Raw genomic sequence first — 23,155 nt, forward strand, 5'->3', positions numbered from 1 at the left:
AATACTACAAATGTCGTACCATGTCGGATTTTTTAGCTTCACAATTTAGTTGGACCAAAATTTTACGTTTCACGTGCGAGTTTTATGTTGAGGATGCTTTGAATAATTGCTTTGAGTAAGCAACTTATTGACACATGAGAGTTATTTTGCTAGCTATTAAGCTTAATATCACTGTTTCGTAGCTGAGACATTGTGTTGCTATATTTTGACATTGATTCTCTTTTAATTGATAGGATTATAAGATTGTTGTTATGTGATTTTTGGGCTTTTCCAAGTAAATAGTACCATTTCTTCTTTGAATTTGTGACCTCATATTTCGAAGTGATATATTATGTGTTGTGAATAGCATTTTTATTGCATAAAATCTAGATTGGGTATTTACTACCTTTCAGTTATTTGTGAATGGTTTGATAAATGTTTTATGAAAGGCGTTTTGAGATGTTATTGATTTATGAAACGAATTCTAAAATGGTGTGAAAAATGTTTCATGAAAATATTATCCTGTTTGATGGATGAAGTTGAGGAATATTATATATTTTGAGTTTATAAAATCTTTTGTGAAAGAATTATGAAAAGCTCCTGACTTTGTGTACAGTGTAGGAAAAGCTATATGTATGGCTTTATGAAATGCTTTAAAATGCACTCTATTTGACAAATTGAGTTTGATTTGATTCAGTTTGTGAAACCACTTAATGAGATGAATTAGGGTTTTCATTGTGGGATTATCGGAGAATAAGGTTTATGCTAATATCACTATGATTAGAACCATGAAGGGGGGAGTATGCATGTTGTTGTTAGGACGTCCTTCTAAGGAAAACCACTAGCTGATATAGGTGGTAGACCTAGTCAAGAGGGATAATGTGACATCCTGAATTTCAGGTTCTGTCATCGATTGAATAAGTTGGGATTTTCATCAACACACCTATGATTCTTTTCTCTGAACTGATCACTCACAAGATAACTAGCCTATCAGGTGAAGTCGTTAAGGAATCTAAATGCAATAGACTTGAGAATTCGACCAAAAATCGACTACTCGACCATGCTAATCTACAAGAGTCATTACGGCACTGTCAAAATCGATTAGAGACCGAAGATAGGTCGATTCAACAGAAGTATGTGATTAGTGTGTGAGGGGAGAAGTACACTATCAGTGCCATAAGTTGTGTACGGCACTCACTTTGGTGCCAAAAGTTTCCATCGGATCACTTAAGTGCCAAATTGGAGGAAAAACGATCACTTTTGGTGCCACCGGCGAGAGATTCTAGCCAAAAAGATTACGTGGCTTTTATATTTAAAAAAAAAAAAACGACAGAGCCTTTAAAAGACATCATTTTCCATCCTCCTTAAGAAAACGACGTCGTTTTGCCGTCCTAAGTGGATGGCCTTGAGAAAACGACGTCACACAACTCATTTGGGTTTTTAATTTTATTTTATTTAGGGATTGAAATTAGGGTTTTTTGTCCGATCCTCGCCCAATGCCGGTCGCCGTCGCTCGGCCTCCGTCGCTCGGCCTCCGTCGTGGTAGCACCGTGTCCCAATCTTCGTAACATTTCACCAGCTTCAACGTTCTCAAATTCTTCGAGCCGAGACCGCGTCCAGCAGCTTCGAGTGGGCATGGAGGGCGAGCCTCTGGCGGCTCTAGCCTTCGATCACGAGCCAGCGGCGGCACACGAGGGAGCATCGGCCTCGGTCGCCTGAGCCTAGGTACTGGAAGACGCAGGCCAGACACTTGTCAGGGAGATTAGAGATGGAGAGGAAGAGATCGGGGGCGGCGCACTTGTCATCGGCCTCCCCGAGCACCGACCAAATCACGACCTTCGACTTGGTCGCCAAGTGGCCGTCATCGGGGTCAAGGTCGAGGTTGGAACTGCGGCCACCAAGCACGGGGGCCATTGAGGACGACGACTAGCCCATCACTGGTGGCTTATCTTCTCTCTCTCTCTCTCTCTCAATTTGGGGATTTAGGGTTTTGAATTAGGGGAGAGACACCAAACGACGTTGTTTTGTCGTTTAAATGTTGATTGTACTCTCCGGCGAGCCACATCAGCTTCAAAAATTAATAAAAAAGTGCCACATCAGATTTCCGGCCAACCAGATCGAAGTTGGCACCAAAGTGAGCGTTTTTCAAACTTTTTGGCAATTAAGTGATCCGAAAAAAAGTTTTGGCACCAAAATGAGCGCTGTACACAACTTATGGCACTGATAGTGTACTTATCCCGTGTGTGGGTGATTCCACCTAATTGCAAAATTTCTATCGAACAGCACTAGACCGATTTTTCTGTCAATTTCGTACCATGTGTCTGTATTTAAAACCTCAAGATTTTCACGACAATCGACAATCGCCAATGTGTCGAAGATGTACATTGTGGCTCGAAAATAATTGACCATAGGTCAATTGCACTAAAAATTCCTAAAAAGCTACCCGGTAGGTTAGGTCACGCTAAAATCGCGCCAAATTGAAATTAATCGCGAATTTGAACCCGATTTCATAAATTGAAAATTCTGTCATGTCACAATTTATTTTGGAAACGTCGACTCATCCTCCGAAGAAATTTTGGCGAGTTCAGGATTTTTACGGAAAATTAATTCACACGATTCGGAAAAAGAAAGAAAATTCGAATAGACAAAATTGAAGGGATTTTTGGCTTCCAAAGTGAGCTAATTGGTGAAGGGAAAGTGTGGAAATTGTGTGGGCTTTTTTTTTTCAACAAAACTGGACATCAAATTGGGGAATTTGGTGAAGAAATTAAAGTCTAAGGTGAGGAAATTCGGAGCCTTGGATGGGGGCTGCAACTTTTGGCATCAAATTAAGTATTTGTGGATTTATCTTGCAAGAAAGAATTAGGGGACCAAGCATTAAGTGAGTAGATAAGTTTATTGACTTTCCTTCCCCTTTTCCGTGCCTTTTCGAGCACGCCTCAGCCACTCCCTCCCCCTTTGTGCTTCTATTTTTCCTTTCATTTCTCCTCCATTAGACCGAGCTGCTCTGCCCTCTCTTTCTCAGTTTTCCTTCGAAGCCGCACCCATCATTTCCTTTCTCCTCCCATGCTCGCCCTCTCTACTTCGTTTTCTCCCCCAAGCAGCGACCAAAGCTGCTCTACCACCATCTTTGGTTCCCCTCAATCAAATCCGGCGAAGTCTCCTTCCCCAACGTTGACCCAGCAGCTCCTCTGTGCGCCAGCTACCAACGCCACCGATTCTCCTCCATCTCGCTGCCACTTCACCTAGCTAATTCAGCCCAATCAGTTGCCGTCTCCGTCATTCCTCCGCGAAGTCAGCCTAGCCCACCAAAGCTGCCGCTTCACTGGCTCTTCAGCAGCGAGCAGCCCGCACGATCAGCCCCAAGTCTAGAACCGAAATCCAGCTTGGGTCTGTGGGCTTCAATACCCATTTTGGACCGCTTCCGAGCCTCGTCGAGTATCGCTGCTTTAGAGTTTGTCACCAGTCTCCGCGTTGTCGTCGCCATGAACTCATCGGAATGCTAATCCGATGAGTTTAGTCGCTAAACTCTCCTTAAGGGGTGTTTAGTTTAAGTTAATTAGGGATTAGATGGTTAATTAAATTATATTAGTGAATTAATTATTCAATCATGCATGTTAGGTGGTTAGATTAGATTAATTAAGGACTAAATAGGATGTACTATTTATATAGGTTGGTTCGGTAATTTTCCGGGCCCGTTTTGATATTTAATTAGGCATTTCCAGCCTAAGTTAGTCTTTTTGGTATTTAAATTGATTTATTTAATTAATTTTGGTAATTTAATTATTTAATATTTTCCGAAAATTATACCGAGATAGTTGCTGACCGGAATTTTGTGCTGATTGCAATGGTGTGTTCAGTTTATGTAATTGGATGTTAATTTGTGCAAATTGAGTGCTGATTGGAAATTTGGTCAATTATTCCAAAATTTGTGAATTTCTGGGTGTTGGGTTTTAGCACCGAAAATGATTTTACATACAATATAAAACAGTGGGATTTTAAAAATAATGTTATGAATTTTTCAGGTTCAATCTGACTGTGTACCCATATACAACTATTTTCACCAGGTACTTTTAATACGAAGAAAATAGGCCAGGATCACTATTTTAATTGAGGCATTTGAGTGCAATGCACGGTGTCTTAGGCCAAGATTGAATGGTCGTGTGTTGGTTAAGAGAACCCGTCCCAAGCGTTTACGCCGGACGTTACCCTATATGGGATTTAGGTCACAGTAGATTCTGGACCTATACTACTTCGAGAAAGTCGTCTTTGAGAGACGTAGCCATGCTCAATAGGGTGAGATGATGCCTGACTACGCTAGTAAACCGCCAAACTTGAGAGTAGGCCATGCCCTAGAGGGGCGTAATTATTAATTGGAACGCATGATTGATTGAGTTAGATGCACCTGATTATGAGATAAAACTGTGTGGCACGATATGGGACGTGTCATAACGATTTGATCTTATAATCATGACCCCTATGATCAATTGAGTTGAGGAGGCGTTTCAATTGTTGTGTGTTGTGATGATATGCATTGAGTATATGAACTGTGCTGACGTGCATGAGGGAACTGAGGCAAGGTAAGTTTTCTATATTGTGTGGTTAGGCCACCATTGGGTGTATTTCCTTCCTAATCGGGGTTTAAGGAGTGAACTTGTTGAGACAATGTCTCACCTCGTCGTGGGTTTAACATTTCAGGACCGTAGGATGGAGGACTTGAAGCCGAGCTGAGGAGATCCGTGGTGTAGGTCGATAGGACAGTTTTTTTTTTTTTTTTTTTCTTTTGAAATCTTTGGGTATAAACTCTTGTATATGACTCGGTTGGCTTATAAAAGCATATTTTGTTTGTGAATCTGTTGTCCTGCTTTTCTATCCCGAGATGGTTACTGTCAAGGGATTTGTTATTCGCTTCCGCATGTGCAATAAAATGAAAGGATCGACGACTCGTCCTGGGAAGTCGTATTTTTATTATCGACCACCGAGGGATGGGCATGCGCTCGAGGATTAGGGCATGATAGATAAACTTGGTCGTATTTGTCACGACGTTAAGAGTGACTATAGTATTATATTGAGTAATAGAATGGTAAATGGAATGGACTTAACCATTAATATTTGAATTATGGAATGGACTTAACCATTAAAATATGGTTGAAAGTAAACGACTTATCCTTGATTTGATGTTATCTTGGATTTGGCTTATGAGTTTTTGATATGGTTTTGCAAATATGTATAGTGAGTGTTCGATTTGCTTGGAAGAAATACGCATTACTCACTAAGCTGTAGTTGCTCACCCCTTCCCTTTTCAATTTTTTCAAGTTCCTCGATGAGTAATCGATAGTATGAGAGCACCTATGGGTACTTCTGGAGTAGGATTTTGGGTATGAGTTGGAGATGTATTCATGCATATTTTTTGGATTATAGAAAATTTGATGTGTGGTTTTAACTTCAGGTTGCGTCCTTCAGGTGAAGAAAAGGATGGTCGTGTTATACCCCTCTTCCTACACATTAACTAAACTTTTGAAAATCAAACCTTTCAGCACTTATTGTCATTAAATGGTTTTGAAAACTTATATATATATATATATATATATATATATATATATATATGACTTCAATTGTTTTAAGTAAAAGATCAATTAACATGGTAAATAAGGAGGACTTGCGTGATTGGTTAAATGATAACTTACAAATTAATTATCGAAATCTTGCAATAACGTTTGCTATATCATGTTGGTTAAGAAACTAGCAAAATTTATATAATTTATTTTTCATCCAGTATCAAACAGTTTCTTATTTTCATTTTCACTACCTAAGGACTTTAACAATTAATATACAATACTTAAAATTTTATCATTAATTTTTAGTTTCATCAAATGAGTCCTTAATAATTAGTTTTATCCCACAAGCCCTAAGTAACCCTCCGTTCTGGTTTATTTGATAATCTAATTAAGTGCCAAAAATTAAAAATTGTGCATTTAAAGAGACTGAACTTATTTTACAGCCTTAATTTGTGATGATTTAAAAGACTTAATTAAGTCAACATTTCACTTAATCTAGTAAGAAAAAAAGGGTACTTAATTTGTCCATAGTAAATATAACTTAATTTACCAATAATGATCACATCTTTATGTTTACTATAGTAAGAAATGAATCATATTTACTGATTAATTTTTATGATTAAGTAACTTTTTATGTCTATGTTCAACACTTAAAATTAAATGCTTAAATCATCAGGCCCTATCTCTCTCCCTCTCTAAGTCCTTTGTGTCCTTTTATTTTTTTTCCTTACTCTCCCGATCTAGCTTTAGATCTGGGAGTTTTGCTCTCCCAATTTTATATCTAGGAGATTTTCTCCTCGATCTAATTATAGATTTAAGAGTTTCAATGAACAAGTGCTCCACCTCCATTTTCAATGGTGTTCAGAGTAGCTTTGGTGTGATCGTTTAACATGTTTTGTTAAAAGCTTTGATAGCTCGCACTTGCTAAAGAACTCGCTCTCACAGGTGACAGATTTGAACTTGTTCAACATATTTATTTTTATATTGTCTTTGTACTGCGATGGTATTTGGGACGCTAAACCTAGGCGCGCACTGTGGAAAGGCAAAGCCATAACTACAGTTGAAGATCTCGGCATGTGCTCATCACTGATAATGATGTGTGATTCGGTGATCGGTTGTTGATCTTTTCGCTTGGCTGCAGTCATAGATCTATTCATGAAGGATGAGCGTATGATGATATCTTCAAACCATGCTCTGATGATGTACCTTCATTTCTAGTTTTTTATTTGTTTTGGAGCTCGACAAGTTTGCCTTATTATGAGGACTTTTGAGATTTACTATGGATCCTACCATGTATTATTTTGGTAATGAACGGAAATTTCTTTTGACCCAAAAAAAAAAAAAATCATCAGCCCTTGTTTTTCAATTTTATCAAATAACCCTTAGTCACCACCACATTAAGGACATGATTGATAACACCAATAATGTTGGGAATTAATACATTCAACACTTAATAAAATTAAGATTGATAGATAAGACTAGTTTTTACCTAAAAGGTTTGAATAAATTGAAACAATTAATTTTTAAATAATGATATGGTTACTTGATTTTCTTTTGTCAGAATATGGTTACTTAATTCATTAGTAGAAAATGCATCTAAAAAGGATAGATATATGAATTATTATATTACTAAAACTAATTAGGGAAATCAACCAAGTTTAATGTTATTCAGTATCGAATCTTCAACTTTTAGTACTTAATTATATTATCAAACGGTTGCGCTTGCTCTCTCTTCTACTTCAATGTTTTTCTTTCATATGTGTATGCTCTGTTGATAAATGGTAATAGAAGGGACCTTTGTTTTTGTGGGGATAAAAATGCCGAAAATATTATAACTTTCATATGTCACTCACTTAGGGGCCATAACTTTATTCTCATTTGAGCGCCACAAATTTGAAAAATCACTACTTAAGTGATATTGGTGATCTGTCTCATCAAAAAATTTGACATAGACACTAATCGTCTTACATGGCATTGCCAGCACTAACGTGGGCAATTAATAAAAAATTCAAAAATAAAAAAAATCCACGTCGAAATGGAAAATTAATTAAAAAAATCCACAAAGAATGACACTCAAGTGATTAATTTTACTTCGATGCGGCACTTAAGTGAGCAAAACAAAAAACAAAATTATGGCCCTCAAGTGAACGCCATACGAAACTTATGGCATTCCTATTATCTTTATCTCAAGTATTTTTATTTATAAGTGAAAAGGGTTCCCCGTAGACAAATGACTTGCATTAATTAATTCTTTGTAAGACATATTCATACGAGTTGGTACCATATGTATAAAACTAAGTACTTCTCATGAATGAGGCCTATTGCATATAAAATCCAAAATATTAAAAAATTTAACTTTCAACAAAGATCAAAATTAAAATATCATGAAAATAATGATTATGTACTAATACATAAGTAGTATTAATTATGAATTAACTTCTTGGCATCTCCTTTTCCTAACCACCGTACGACCCTTGACTCTAGAAACCCATCATACTCTCATTTAATTTTACTCGCATAAACTCAAATATAAATAAGTAGGTCGGGCTTAAGTTTAAATGAGCAATTATGTGAAAATGATAAAAGTATAAAGGGTCATGCTTTTTCTATTAATTTTTTGACTTTCGGCACCCCCTATTACCTTAAGTTGACCTTAATATCTCTTGCAAGTTCCAGATTTAAGATTAGTTCTTACCTTTCTTTTTCCCTTCTATTTCTCTGGAAATCCTTATGCATTTAGAATTGACATAAAATATGTGCTTGCCAACGGTTTGATAGGATTGTTTTATAATGCAATTACAATTTTCATAATTTACTTGTTAGCAACTAATTATTTTACTTAATCAACCATGGTCACTGGAAAAATACCATTAGGTGTAACTTTGGCTCTGGTCGAGGGGCATCTCTTAGTTCTTGGAGGAAGAGGCGTTTCCAATAAGTTGGAGGATAAAACCAGTTAAATACTGTGAAGAGGTTCCTTTCACTTTCATTCTCATTGTGGTGCCCAAGCATAATCAATGTGGTTACCTTGACAATGAACTTCCTTGTGCGAAATTCAATAGCTATCGAATACTTATTGGTTAAGTACCATAACAACCATCGAAATTTGTCAGGGAAATTGTCTTCCTTTCAGATTAATGGATGTATGAATGGATACTCAGAATTTAATCCGAAAAGATAAAGAATTAAGCCTCCATGGTATCTAAAGAGGTTTGTATCACATTGCCGCATGAGGTTAACAAGATTTTCGATGAGACTGTCATTCTATATTTGTTCAATAATCTTCCGGGGGTACTCCAGGCTTGGCCAATCTCACATTCTCTCAATCTTTTATTTTTCTTCTTGAGGAAAATGATGCCTCAGAATGTACATGTTGATTTCGTCTAGAGCCTTTGGCTTGGAAAGAAAGTCAGCAAGTACATTCTTCTTTCCTACAATATGTTTAGTTTTGAAAGAATATTTCGAAAACTATTCAGCCTATCCTGGCAGCTGGTAATGATGAATCTGTCTCTACTTGAATTTGGTCATCCAGAGAAAAGATGCCATATCCAGTTCTACTAAGAAATGATGGACAATAAGATAGAATTCAAACTTTTCTATTCCATCATCACTGCCAATATTTTTTTGAAAGTAGAATGATAATGCATCATGAGAAAACTTTCCACTTTTGTAGACGCAAAGGTGTCGCTTGCCATTGATTTTTTCAAATAGTATGGCTGCCTAGTATTCATCACTAGCATCAATCTGGAAAAACTCTCTTCCTAGTAGATGGTATTTGCAAAGGAGGAAAAGTTTGCGTGACTTCCTTCAGTTCTACCACTACCTTCGTTTAAGACTTACCTTAAGGAAGAGGATTTTTCTTCAGCATCAATTGCAATAGGATCGGCAACTTTGCAATATTGGGAACAAAATCTCCAAGATAATTCATTTTCTCGAGAAACTGCTAAACTTACTTTGTCGTGAAATTCTCCTCTGGAAATTTTAGCAATTCCTAAGTAGTATGTGGTCCTAAATAGTATGCAACTTTCTTGAGATGTATAACAAGAAATTCAATTTATGTTTGGGTGATGTTCACCTTTCTCTAAGAGAGCATGATTCCATATTTCTTTACAATGTCTACAAAATGCTCGAGGAGCCGACAATTAAATTCTTTATCAAGGCTGTAATTTAATATGTCATCAATATAAATTGCTGCACTAGGTGGGATCGGCTGAAAGATGTACCACATGGCCTTCTGGAATAAGGATATAAACATTTTGAGGCCAAAAGGAAGAACTTTCCATTAGAAGTGTTGATTTGGAATACATAACCCTGTCTTGAGTCTATCTTCAGGATGAATGCCCAATTGCTAGAATCCAGCTTTGAGATCAAATTTGGCGTAGATGCGGGCTTTAGATAATCCAATAAAAAGAGAATTTCGAGAGGATAACGAAAATTTATCATCTTGGAGGAAGAAGTTGAGGGTCTAGTAGTTGATTACTAGTCGCATCTTTTCTTGATTCTACTCGGCTCATTTATTGACATAAAAAGCTTCGCAAATCCATTGTAAATCTGAGATTTCAATAAAGCTTTACTGTAGTAGCTCTCAGCATTTTTTTCTTAGCAGAAGTAAGATGGTATGGGTTCATTCCCATATGACTCGCTTTGGTGGGGTTTATATCTGCATTCTTTTTTGAAGGGGCGAGAACAAAAAACTCTGAATTTTTCTACAAAGCTGAATTTTTCTACAAAAGATGTGAACACTTTAAGTCATGGTGAGATTCTAAACAGGATTCAAACAGGTTTTGCATAATTGGATCTAGCAAACTCATCTGAATAGAGAAAAGCCTTTGGATATCGATAAATTCAGAGAATTGGTCCTTATACTTGAGCCATTTTCCAAGAATAATTCGAAGTTGGGGAATTTAGGTCATGACGTCCCAACCAATAATTAGATCTTTATTGGGAATACTAGATCCAAATATTTTAGTGGTTATAGAACACTGGGAAAAGAATGGGATGGTTATTGGTGTGGTATCCACATTTGTAGAAAAAGTATCCCTTGATGCAAAATTAAAATACTGAGCACAAGAAGTCTAGTATTTTTCAGGAAGAACTTTAGTGCTTAGAATTGAAGAACTAGTACCAGTATCTATAAGACTAATGACGGTGATTGGTTTAGCAAACTTTGAGGGGAAGATTTTTATAGGGGGATGAAGACAATGAACTTAACTAGAATATATACTAGGGTCTTGTTCTAAAGAAGTAAGAAATATATGAAAAAGGTCTTTAGAGTCTGAATCAAAATCAATATCACTAGAGGTTTAATAACAAGGAATGACACAAAAAATTTGTTTAAAGGGATCTTCGTCAATGGAAAAAAATAATTCAATATCATCATTTTCAAGCGAAACACCAGTTTCAATTTCATGTGATGTATCAAGTGATTCTGACCTTTTTTCGCCTAGGAGCAATTTTTCGCGAAATCACTTTTTTTCTGATGCAAATGAAGCATTGAGTTGATTTCTTGCGCTCTGAGTAATATTTCCTTCTTGCGGTCTGAGCGATCTTTTCTTCTTCACGAGAATCCCCATTTCGTCTTTCTCTAGAAATGCTTAAGTCCATATTTAGACCTTCCATCTTTTTACTTTTGAAATGCTTATTTTTTCTGGAATATTTTTCATAGGAGCCGTCACAATCTTTTTGAGAGCATTTGATCTTTAGATGTTGGTGCAAGCAAGCACCATCAAGCTCTCGATTGTCTTTAATTTAAGTTTTTATCATCTAGCGTCTAAGGCATAGGTCATCAAGGCAAAGATAAATTTCTTGTTGTATTTCTCTAAAGGGAATATTCACGATTCTCCTTTGTTTGTTGAGAAAGGATCTCTCAACTTGCTTAGAGAGCTCTCTAGGAGTAGAGGCTAAAAAAACCTGCTTCAAGTTTGCATCAGCTCCAAAACCATAGAAAAGTTTGATCATTTCTCTATAATGTTTGTCGAGATGCCTTTTTTTAGAGGGAGCAGCATTTTCTTTGAAAATACTCTCTCCTTTTGAGCTCATGGAGATCAATAGATTTGCAAAGAAAAAAGTGATAGATAAAAGCAATAGCTTGGCCAAAATCTGCCAAGAGCATAAATTGAACTTGGTAATGCTTTGGAACTGATTGCCACCATGTTTAAGACTACCTGTGAACCTCGTGACAAATTCAAACGGGACATCATACTTGTCTTGATTTGTAAGAGCTTAAGAGTTTAACCAAGAATGGAATTCTTCAAATCTTTCTGACTATTTGAAATAGGGAGTATCATTGAGGGTAAAAAATTATTTGGAGAAAGCAGGAATTTGGGATGAGTTATTTGATTGAAGAACCTCTGGTTTAGAATGATTTTATTTTATTTCTTGATATGGCGGGTTAGCCACAAATATCAAAGAAGTGGTTGGTACAATGGAAAAATGATTTTAGAGCAAGGATTGAAAAAGAGGAAGATTATGAAAGAGATACCAAATCTGGTTTTGAGTTCAAATCTAAATCGATGGGAAGAATCAAATCTAGAGAAGGTTGAACCTAATCTTTCAAGACGGTAGGATCAAGTTATCTGTTCTCTTGATTGCTCAAATCTCTCAAGAATATTTCCAATGGGTTGGATAGCATCATTTGGTCTGGTTTCTCCTTTGTAGAAGTCGAGGAATCCTCGGGAATTTTTTCTTTTCCTTTATCTTTCCTTAACCTATCCATTTCTTTGAGGTGATTTCACATCTCTACCACATCAATGCTGTTTCACCTAAAAGAGGTTTTTGCGATCGTGGCAAAGATTGAAGTATTTGGGGGTGGAAGAGAATACTCAGTTCTCAACAAGGTAGAAAATGAATCAAAAGGTTTGAATCTTCCTTCTTCAAGGAATTGGATTTACCTTTTAAGTTTCTCTATTTCAACATTTGGGCTCTTGAGATAATGATATCCCAAATATTGTCTAGATTCCAGGATGTGAAGCCTTTTTTTGGAAATCTAAAGGCATTTTCTTGGTGGTTTCATCTTCTCTCTTGAAATCTTTTTATACTTCAACGATTTTGGAGTCAATCATTTTGAAAGCATTGTTCTATACCAAAAGAGTTTCTGATTGCCAATTCAGAACAGTTTCGGTAACAAGAGTTCTCTTTTTCCTTCCATGTTTATCACTAAAATGATCAATTTTACAATGATGTGGCTCTTAAGTGAGTGAAAGAAAAAATTATAATATGCAAGTGAATGCCGTACAAAAGTGATGTCACTCCTACTCTATTTATTTATTTTTTCAATGTATCTTTAAAACTCATTTTGGCCATGGAATCTTCTATTAATGTTTGATCTACGTCAATGGTGTCGCTCCCAACATGTCCTTTCCACTTTTTCGTTTTCAATTTGCATATGTATTTTCAGATGAGGTTGGTCTTATAATACGTATGCCTGAGATAGTCGAGATGATTGGGAATTTATATATTTAACTTTATTGTCCTTTTTTTGCAATGAGAAAATTCATTTTTAGTGAAGGAATTACAACTGTAGTAACTTTCGATTTTGCACCTAGATCTGTATGTACAGATATATTATTATGCGGGAAGAATGTACAACAATGTACGAGATCCACAATCATTCTGGTAATTTTTCTCAAATTAGAAAAAGAAAGTTGGGACTATTCGTTATCAGCAGAAAATGTGAATATGAAGATCTTAAGTTGAAATTTATTACCGAAGCATACCATTCTAACATTTCCTTTTCCTGCGATTTTGTCATTTTTATAAGATTTATTAAGTAACTCTATTAAGAGGATTTCGAAAGAGTGAAACACGATCTTTCTTGTCTTTGCCATTTACATATTTTTCAACATTTATCGTTGTAACACGAGATATGAAAACTTTCTTTAAGATTTTTTGCTTTTTTTAATATGAAAATTTGGTGATGTAGGTGGGAAAATATCAGAAAAAGAAGGCCAGGAAAATAACAAAAGTGAGGACACGTGGCACTGTGAAGAGGGCCACATGTCACTCTGTCATCCGCAGCATGAAGCGTCAATTTTTTTTTTTAGGGGGTGGAGAGGGGTGACTCGGGATTAAGGTTATATTATATGCTCCCTTAGTGTGCCCAAGTTATTATCAACCATCGATACTTTGCGTTTTGCCATCGTCAACCATTGGCATATCCGTCTCTGGACCATCTAGAGTTTTGTGTCGCACATCCAATCTAATCGAGTCCACAATATGCCTTGAAGACCTCGATCTGAATTTTGGTGATAAGAGGCCTTTCTCGAAAATCGACCCTCGATGCTCTTATCCCTGATCGAACTTGATGAGGGTTACCCCTGAATCCGCGCCGGTTGACCAAACTTGACAAGAGAGCACCTCCAACAGCTGAACTCTGGATCTTCTCTGGATCGGCGTGACAGCAAGGAAAGATGGCGGACGGACGAAAAGCGGATGAAAGCGTGGACTTAATATCTGGTAAGTTCAACGGCTTTCGTTCAGCAGTGAAAGACCTCCCCGCTAAAGAAGAGAACGACGTTGATGAGGTACTGATGGACCTGAGGCGGGTTGTGAGGAATCTGGACGCAATGAAACCGTATAGCGAAAGCCTCGAAACCAGAAGGCAAAAGTTGGACGAAGAGTTGAACCAGCTTAGCAATGAGATTTCGCAGAGCTTTGACAGCTACACGACTGGCCTTCAAATCCAACAACTTCATTCGGAGGGTTCCTCCGCTCTCCGCCAGTTTTTGGAGGACACTTCATCCCAAGTCAAGGAGAAATGCAGCAAATTTTGCTATCTCCTTGATGCCTGTAAGAAAGAAAAGCCGGACACTTCATCCGAAGCTGTGGACATATCCCGGAAAGATTACGAACTCGATGCCCATGAAAACGAAGGAGAAGCATCTTCTCTCAATATTGATGACAAAGCATCGTTAGAAAGAGATTGTCTGGTCGGATTCGATGGTCAGAAGGATGAGCTAATCCAGTTGCTTCTGGAGGACTCCGGAACGAGGGACGTGTGGGTAACTGGAAGGCGAGGATCAGGCAAGACTGCGTTGGTCAGGAACGTGTGTGAAGATGGTCGAGTGAGGGAGCATTTTGGTACTATTGCCTGGATTAGCGCTCCACAGATATATAATCCTGAGTTGAACCCCCGAGAAATACTTCTGCAACTTCTCTTAGAGAGCAAGGCTACGGTCCCCGATTACTTGAGTGCCCTTACCATGGATATTGATATGTTGGAGGCCGAAGTAATCAACTTACTGCAAAAGGCAAGGTACCTCATTGTGGTCGATAACTTTGTCGATCAGCCAACTTTGGAGGCTTTCATACAAGTCAGGGATAGGGTAGGTGAGGCAGGCCGAACGATCTTCATAGCTAGGTCCACCTACCTGGATGGCCATAAATCCCTAACTTACCAAATGAAAGGTCTATCTGAAGAAAAATCATGGCTACTCTTCTGTTTGAAAACATTCCCAGAAGGGAGTGTCCCTAATCCATTCATGCAATTTCGCGAACACATTTTTCAGGCGTTCAAGGGACTGCCTGAAGCAATCATTTTGTCCGGACACCTCCTGTGCAACCAGACAGAAAGAAATGATGAATCGGGGTTGATGTCTTCCTCATTTATCCTTCATGAGCTTGACCTTATCCAACAAGTATTAAGGTTCATTGATGATTACAACGAGCTCGGATCCTGCCTTTTGTACTTGAGCATTTTCCTGAGAATAGCCTGATCAGTCGAATGAGAGTTTCCCGTTTATGGACTGCAGAAGGATTTCTCAATCTAGAAAGAGCAGAGGATTTTCTCCAAGACCTTCTTGATAAAAAGTGGATCCAGCCAGTGGAAACAAGAAGTGATGGAGGGCTCTCCACATTCCAAGTGGATAATCTTGTGCGAGAGATTATTGTTTCCTTGTCCGATCATCGCAACCTGTTGAGGGTAACTAGTAAGGGCAGCACCAACTGGCCTGAAGGGATAAGATACCTATCTGTCCAGGGAACAGTCAGAGATTTGAATGAAGAGAAACTCTCTCAACTTCGTTCATTATTCATGTTCAATATTCCCTCTAGTACGGATAAGACAACAATGTACGAAGCTTCAACATCAGAGAGTTCTGAGAATCAATTGTTTCCATTCAATGTTAAGCTTCTGCAGGTGTTGGATCTGACAGGTACACCTCTGCAGATTGCTCGAGATGCATTGTTTGAGTCAACCCTTCTGAGGTACTTCAGGGATACCTCAATCGAAGTAATCCCAAGCTCCATTAAAAGACTCGCTCATCTAGAATTTTTGGATCTTAAACGTAGCTTGGTCACTGAATTGCCAGAGGAGGTTGGAGGACTTGAAAGAATTCGTCACATCCTCATTTATCATCATGAGAACGACCCTCTGATGGAGAGTTACAACTTAATTGGCTTCAAGGCATCATGCAGTATCAAAGGGCTCAGGAGACTAGAAAAGCTCTGTTTTGTGGAAGCAGACAATAGCATATTGAAAGATCTTGGGACTCTGACAAAATTAACGCGGTTGGGAATCACCAAGTTGAGAAAAGAAGATGGCGAGAAGTTGTGCACTTCCCTTAAGGAGTTAAAGGAGCTAAAGTCCCTCAATCTACATGCGTTTGACGCAGATGAGATACTTGATCTCCATTATCTATCTTCACCTCCTGTGTCTCTTAAACGTCTCTACTTGCATGGCCGCCTGGATAAGTTGCCGAATTGGATATCATCCCTTTGTCATTTGACAAAGATCGTATTAAGATGGAGTCATCTGGAGGGAGCAACCCAGCAGAAGACAGAGAGTCAAATGGAGGCAGCAGCCCAGCGAAAGAAAGACAGTCATACTCAGCAGGAGAAAGAAAGTCATACTCAGCAGGAGAAAGAGAGTCATCCGGAGGCAGCAACGCAGGAGGAAGATCTCCTCGCAACACTCGGAAAATTGCCGAAACTAGCAGAGTTGGAACTGCGTCGGGCCTACCATGGAAGACAATTGGATTTCAAGGATGGGCAGTTTCCGAAGCTCAAGATTTTACTGCTTGATGAATTAGGGAGGCTTAGATCAATGAGTTTGGAGAAGGGAACAATGCCGTGTCTTGAAGATCTGACCATCAGCCGTTGTCAATGGTTGGAAAGGATACCCTCTGGCATCGAACACATCATTCCCACACTCCAAGCGCTCGAGTTTTTTGACATGTCTCGTGAATTCTACAAGATGGTACCAGATGATTATCGAAATTCAAAGGACAAACTAAAAGTCTATTTTACACAATGGAGGCCCGGCCAATGGAAAACCATTCCTTTGGGTATAGACGAGTGTGATGAATGCTTCGCTGATGAACTCTGAATGAGATCTCCCTCGTGTTTCAGAATGCCTGGACCAATATAGAAATAAAACTGCTGTGTGACCGCAGATATTGTGTCGTTGTTAAGTGTTGAGTGTGCTGCCAGTTTCTAGATCTTATTCATGAGTTTCGTTTGTCTAGTTTTCCTAAGCATGTTCAACTGTTGTGGGTATTTTGCTTTCTCATTGCGCTTACTTTGTACTCTTTAAGAGCATTTTCTTGTTCGTGAATCGATATTGTGCGTGCTTGTTCCTCTTCTGTTCTCCCTTTGTATACTTCTTATGGAAAACTGATCTATAAAATCTGCCGACCATTCGAGCAACCGTCTTCGATCTTCTCTGTCGATCTTACCCATTGCAAATTTCTAGCAGTCAATGAATCCCCGTCTGACTTCTGGTCACAGCGAGCGCATGGGACTAATACTTTTTTATAGTTTAGAGTATTGCTACATTTATTTCACGAAAAATATTTTCCTAATCAATGGAAAATTTACCCTTAAATTCAGAAAATGATTTTCTCTTTAAAAAAAATCAAAAAACATTTTTCAAAATATGACTAAGTATCGATGTTTAGACCCTAAACTCTAGGTTTGGACATGGGAACCCAAATGTTGGTCCCAAGTATCAGAGGGGTCCATGCTCCAGATATAACTTGAAAATATGAATCCCTTTGGTCCTTTTTATTTTTTTTGGTGTCTGTTCCTTTGGTCCCAATTAAAATGTGCATGTTCCTTCAAATGATATCCTGCTAAACTCTTCCTACGGTAGGGATGGGAATGATGAGATCGTCTCCCCTTTCTCGTACATAATTGAGATAAGCGAATATGAGAGCTCTAATTCTCGCTTTAGAATAGTACCACATCGATCTTAACCACTTAATAAATTGTATGTGTCTAACGGGGAAAATTGTCCAGAAAGTCATAATTCTATTACACTTTTGCCAATTCAATCATAAACCTTTCGATTTTGTCAATTAAGTCGTAAACATTTTCACTAGTCTATCCGGCTAATATTGACTGGAATTCACTGATGTGGACACTAGTGGTGCCATGCAGCATGATCAATGTTAACGTGGACAATTTTTAGAATATTTTAATAATTTTGAAATTTTTTCTACATTGTTTTTTTTATTTTTTTCTAATTTTTTCTTTCTTTCTTTCTCCCTTTCTTCTACCTTTTGCCAGTGGCTAGCCTCCAGCCATAAGCAATGCTCAGGTGCGCTAGCCTCACCCGCCACAAGCGAGGCTCGATCAAGCAAGGGTCAGTCTCACCAAAGCTAAGGGAGACCAAGCCTTGCCCAAACCAAGCGAGGGCCACCCTCACCAGATCTAGCCTAGGTAAGGCCAACACTCGCTTAGGCAAAGGCGAGCCCCAATGTAACAACCCAATTTTTGACCTATGAGAGATGGCTATGAGTTTGGTGTACTAATGGCAAGGATTGGTCATGGATTGAGCAATAGATCGGCCATGAACCAATCTAATGACCACGCAAGTAGACCCAAGTCATTCAATGATGGACGACTATCAACCGTAAAGGTTGATCAAGGAATGGTCACATTCCACCACGGATCGATGGACAATCATGGATCAATCTTGAACGGCCGTGTTCCGATTGCGGGTGATTCCACTCGGTCATGAACTAACCGAGGACGATCATGATTCGACTCGATATAACCATGTGTCGGTTACAAATTAACCGATCTCGAATGGCCACATGACAATCGAGAGTTGGCCTGGACTAAGCCTAGGGTCGATTAAGAGCCAGTCCACTCGACCAAAGCTGTTCCAAGGGCCGGTCGTTGAGCCCATCCCCTAGGCCACCGATCTAACCAAGAAGGCAAACTTTGCCTACGACAACCACACCGAGGGTGGCTTTGTCAAGAATCTCGGGTGTGTCAGAATGTTCATTAGAGGATGTACACAAAAAGCTCTTACCTAGTTCCGGGTGCACTTCCAATGGCCTATCTCCCATGGTTGCCATATTGCTTGGAAATGGGCCAAAGAGAAGCTTCTAGAATACCCTAGCTTCATCATGAAGAAGGATGACTCATTATTTTGGATAGATCTTTCTAGATTGGTAATGATTACCCTTAGGAATTAAGTAAGAGATCCATGCCAAATGTCCTTATAAAAATGAGACACCTTGGGGCAAATTATGGCTATCTTATGGCCTAGATGCTACCTTATCTTCTCAGGATACCACCTATTTATGATGACTTATTCTTTAATAATGAATCAAGTACTTATGTAGCCTAACAAAAAGAAAACAAACAAGCTTTCAAATGATTATACTAGGCCATTAGATCTCCACCTCATAAGCCGAGGTGTCCACTCGAAGATTTGATAATTTGCCTTGGAGAAAAAGCTAGTGACTCAAAATTTTAGATGTCCATGAAAGATATGGTCATCATTACTATAAGATTTTTTTTGGAGAACAAGTAGGCCTCTAGTCATTACAGCCCATTAGGTGTGCCACCTTTTGAAATAGGCATGACACCTTGCAACTTAGGCTTGCGACCTCAATGTCATAGTCGTGTCACTCCAAGAAATATTATTGGCCCATTTGGATGAGTAATGATGAGGTTGGTGCCTATAAATAGGAAGAGCCCCCTTTCATTTCTATCATTGCAGCCCTTTTGCCATTCACGCACTGTTCTCCCCTTTCTTTCATTTATTTCGGCCTTGCAACATCACACTCGTCGAGTCATTCAAGCGAGCTCTTGAGGTTTACCCACATAAGTAAGATCCATGTTTCTCCTTTAAGGTGGTAGACTCCATCGTTGAGTCTAGTTAGGTGCTCACCTGTTCAAGCCATGGGTAGGATGTTGGATACTTTGTATTGTTTGCTCATGTTTGTGCTTAAATGTGTGCTTGAGTTGTTCACCCCTGGAATGAGGCCAATGTTCACTCAGATTGAGTTCAACGCGAGGCAAGGTCGCCCAAGACCACAAGGCCTTAGATCGACATTAAAGCATGCCAATTCCAAGTCTCATTTGGTGTGGGGATTGCTAGAGGCCTCAAGGTCTTAGATCAGCATTAAGGAGTGCTGGTTCTAAGTCTTGATTGGTACAGGGATCACTCAAGCCCACAAGATCTTGATAAGGCACTAAAGCGTGCCGGTTCTATATCTTGATTGGTGCGAGGACTTTGTGTTTGGCGTTTGAATCAAGCCACAAACCAAGGGTCATTCATGGCATGAAGTATGTTTATGCTAGGTCAAGGCCAAGGTCCGTTGAGCTGATGGTCTTCACGAAAGCAAGGTGCACCCAAGCCTCAAGGTCTTAGATTGGCATTAAGGCGTGCCATGTCCGAGCCTTGTCTGGTGCAGGGATCCATGCTAAGTAATCAATTCAAGTCACAGACCAAGGGTCGTTCCCAACATGTTTATTAGTATAGTACAAGAATTCATGGTACACACATATGTATGAGCACACCTTCAAGTCATGCATGTGTCGACTAAGAAGAAAATAAGAATCGGCTTGTATGATGCATTTATATGTGTCACGACCCCAACTCTGTCTCTAGAGTCACAAGTGACGAGGATTATTTTTTAGACATCCCAGGATCATCGCCGTCTCGATTCTTTTTATCTCTTATTTATGCACATGAGGAAATGTAAGCAAATAACTCCCCAGACAAACACTAACTAGAAGACTGGGACATACATCACACAAAACACAATGATTTATACTGAGGTACGGACACCTGGAGTGCCAAAAACTTGGTACAGAGGGATACTTAAGTACCAAAAGTTTGGAATGTGACACTTAGGTGCCAAAATCGAAGCAAAATGGATCACTTAAGTGCCAATCCGACCAAAATCCAACCAAAATGCCGACGTGGCAATTTTCCGACGTAGCAAGTGCAAAACAGCATCGTTTTGCACGCTGAAACGTGGTTAAATAATACAAAAATAATGTCGTTTTGGTGTTGCCGTGGTAAAAAAATTAATATTAATATAAAAATTAATTTAATTTAATTTAAAACTAAATTTATTTAAAACATTTAAAAATGAAATAAAAATATTAAAAAATAAATAAAAGAGAGAGAAAGAGAGAGGCAGCGTTTGAGCCGAGCCCCGCCGTCGCCGCGCCCTCCTCACCGCCGCCGGCAGCCCTCTCTCTCTCTCTCTCTCTCTCTCTCTCTCTCTCTCTCTTAGTTTTTTTAATATTTTTATTTTATTTTCAAATGTTTTAAATAAATTTAGTTTTAAATTTAATTTAATTAATTTTTATATTAATATTAATTTTTTTATCATGTCAACACCAAAACGACGTTTTTGTATTGTTTAGCCACATCGCGTGCAAAACGGCGTCGTTTTGCACTTACTTCACCGGAAAATCGCCACGTCGGCATTTTGGCCGGAGTGGCACTTAAGTGATTCATTTTGGTCCGATTTTGGCACTTAAGTATCACTTTCCTAACTTTTGGCACTTAGGCTGTACTTTTGCTGATTTATATTATAACAGCACTTTTACAAGCCTATTTCTCCACGACTCTTTTCTTAATGCATCACACTACAGGTTTTCCACATTGGCCAAGGGAAATCATATCTCCTCTAGCGTGATGGCAGCTCCCAAAACTATCATGAGACTTTCATGCCTACAAGACTAAAAGATGATGGAGTGAGTTTTGGGGAAACTCAGAAAGTAAAATTCCTAGTTCTCTACTATGAAAGCATCTCATCATCGAAGCCTAGCAAGTACAACACTTGCAAACAATGTCAATGGCAGATCAATAGCAAACTTGTTACTATCCTTGACTACATGCAAATGTCCATCGCAACATGCTTCAATACATACTTACCTTTATGTGACATTCGGATTCCGCTGGACCTTGAATATGTAACTATCCAAGACGGTCGACGAATTTGTCGTCGGACTATGTCGTTGGCACCACTTGTGGACGCCGTTTCGTCACCACACTCACCGTATCGAAACGTCATGTTCTCGCGATAGTACCTCATTTAGGAATTTCTTTGCGCGATGTCGCTCACAAGACTAACATCTTCGGCATTGATACCTTACCAAGTGAGCTTTTTATACGCGCGGAGACATAGACTTCCAAAACTTCAGTCACATTAGACCATGCAAAACCATGCAGCCACGACCATTACTCTCCCTTGTGAAGACATGAAGACATTGAATTCTTCAGCCATATGCACGTACATGCAATGGTCAACCAAAGGAGGAGTATTGACCCATGCACAGCCATGCACGCGGTTGCATTTTCAGCTCGTGTACATGTCCCTCGTGGGAGTCGACTAAAAGGGACGCTCAACCATGAAGTGCGGCCACGTTTTCTTCACCCTCCTCAGCAAGCCGAATTGCCAAAATTTTGCCAGATTGACCGAGACGTGTCAATCTTAAAACGCAAGGGAAGACTTGAGGCATGCAGCGGCCAAGCTCATTGCATGGAAGAGATACGTGAAGATGGATATTCGGTGGAAGGGCCACGTCTTCACCAGCTGTTGCTCGCCCGAAGAGCCACCGAATCAACCCATTGTTGACTCTTAAAGTCAACAAAAATAACGCACGAAGACCTCACTTTTCCCTCGCATACTCGGCAGTTGTTCCATCCTCTCAACGCCCATCTTTCTCTCTTTCTCGGTGTTTTCCTCTCTCTAGACGCCTAAATTCTCTGTCTTCTCTCTCCATTTTCAGCAGTGCTTGTATCGGAGAAAACCCAGAATTCCTTCACCCTCTCACTCGTAATTTGTTGTTCTGCCCGTGCTTCATCGACCACTAGCACCACCCATGCCACCAACCTCCCGTACCGCCGTAGGTCTGAGTTTCGGTCGCCGTCACGTCGTTGTCGCCATGAACCGGTGTATTTGCTAACCCGGTGAGTTTATACACTAAACTCTTCTTAGTAGGCTAATGACGTTTAAGGGGTGTTTAGATTTATTTAAGTGTAATTAGTTTAATTATTAAATATTTTCTAGAAATTAAGCCGGGGTAGCCGGTAACCGGAATTTCGTGCCGATTGCAATAATGTGGTTAATTTCTGTAATCGAGTGTTAAATTGTGAAAATTTGAGTGCTGATTGGAAATTTGGTCATTTATTCCAAAATTTGTGTATTTCAATATTTATTTAGAAAATCCCGAGTGTCGGATTTTAAACACCGAAAATGATTTTATATATTATATAAATCAGTGAGATTTTGAAAATAATGTTATGAATTTTCCAGGTCCAATCTAACCGTGTACCCACATACGACTATTTTTCATCGGAAGTTTTTAATACGAAGAAAACAGGTTAGGAACACTATTTTAATTGAGGCATTTGAGTGCAATGC

General features: G+C 39.0%; 2 protein-coding genes across 2 annotated transcripts; both read left to right on the forward strand.

Moving 5' to 3' along the window:
- Positions 1 to 13,945: 13,945 nt before the first annotated feature.
- Positions 13,946 to 15,250, forward strand: LOC120293639 (disease resistance protein RPM1-like). Its single transcript, XM_039313340.1, has one exon. The coding sequence runs from the start codon at positions 13,946 to 13,948 to the stop codon at positions 15,248 to 15,250; it is 1,305 nt and encodes a 434-aa protein (XP_039169274.1).
- Positions 15,251 to 15,258: 8 nt separating this feature from the next.
- On the forward strand, positions 15,259 to 16,860 carry LOC104446236 (disease resistance RPP8-like protein 3). Its single transcript, XM_039313341.1, has one exon. The coding sequence runs from the start codon at positions 15,259 to 15,261 to the stop codon at positions 16,858 to 16,860; it is 1,602 nt and encodes a 533-aa protein (XP_039169275.1).
- Positions 16,861 to 23,155: the final 6,295 nt, after the last annotated feature.

Source organism: Eucalyptus grandis, chromosome 5 (assembly GCF_016545825.1).
Source record: "Eucalyptus grandis isolate ANBG69807.140 chromosome 5, ASM1654582v1, whole genome shotgun sequence".
NCBI classification, from domain to species: domain Eukaryota; kingdom Viridiplantae; phylum Streptophyta; class Magnoliopsida; order Myrtales; family Myrtaceae; genus Eucalyptus; species Eucalyptus grandis.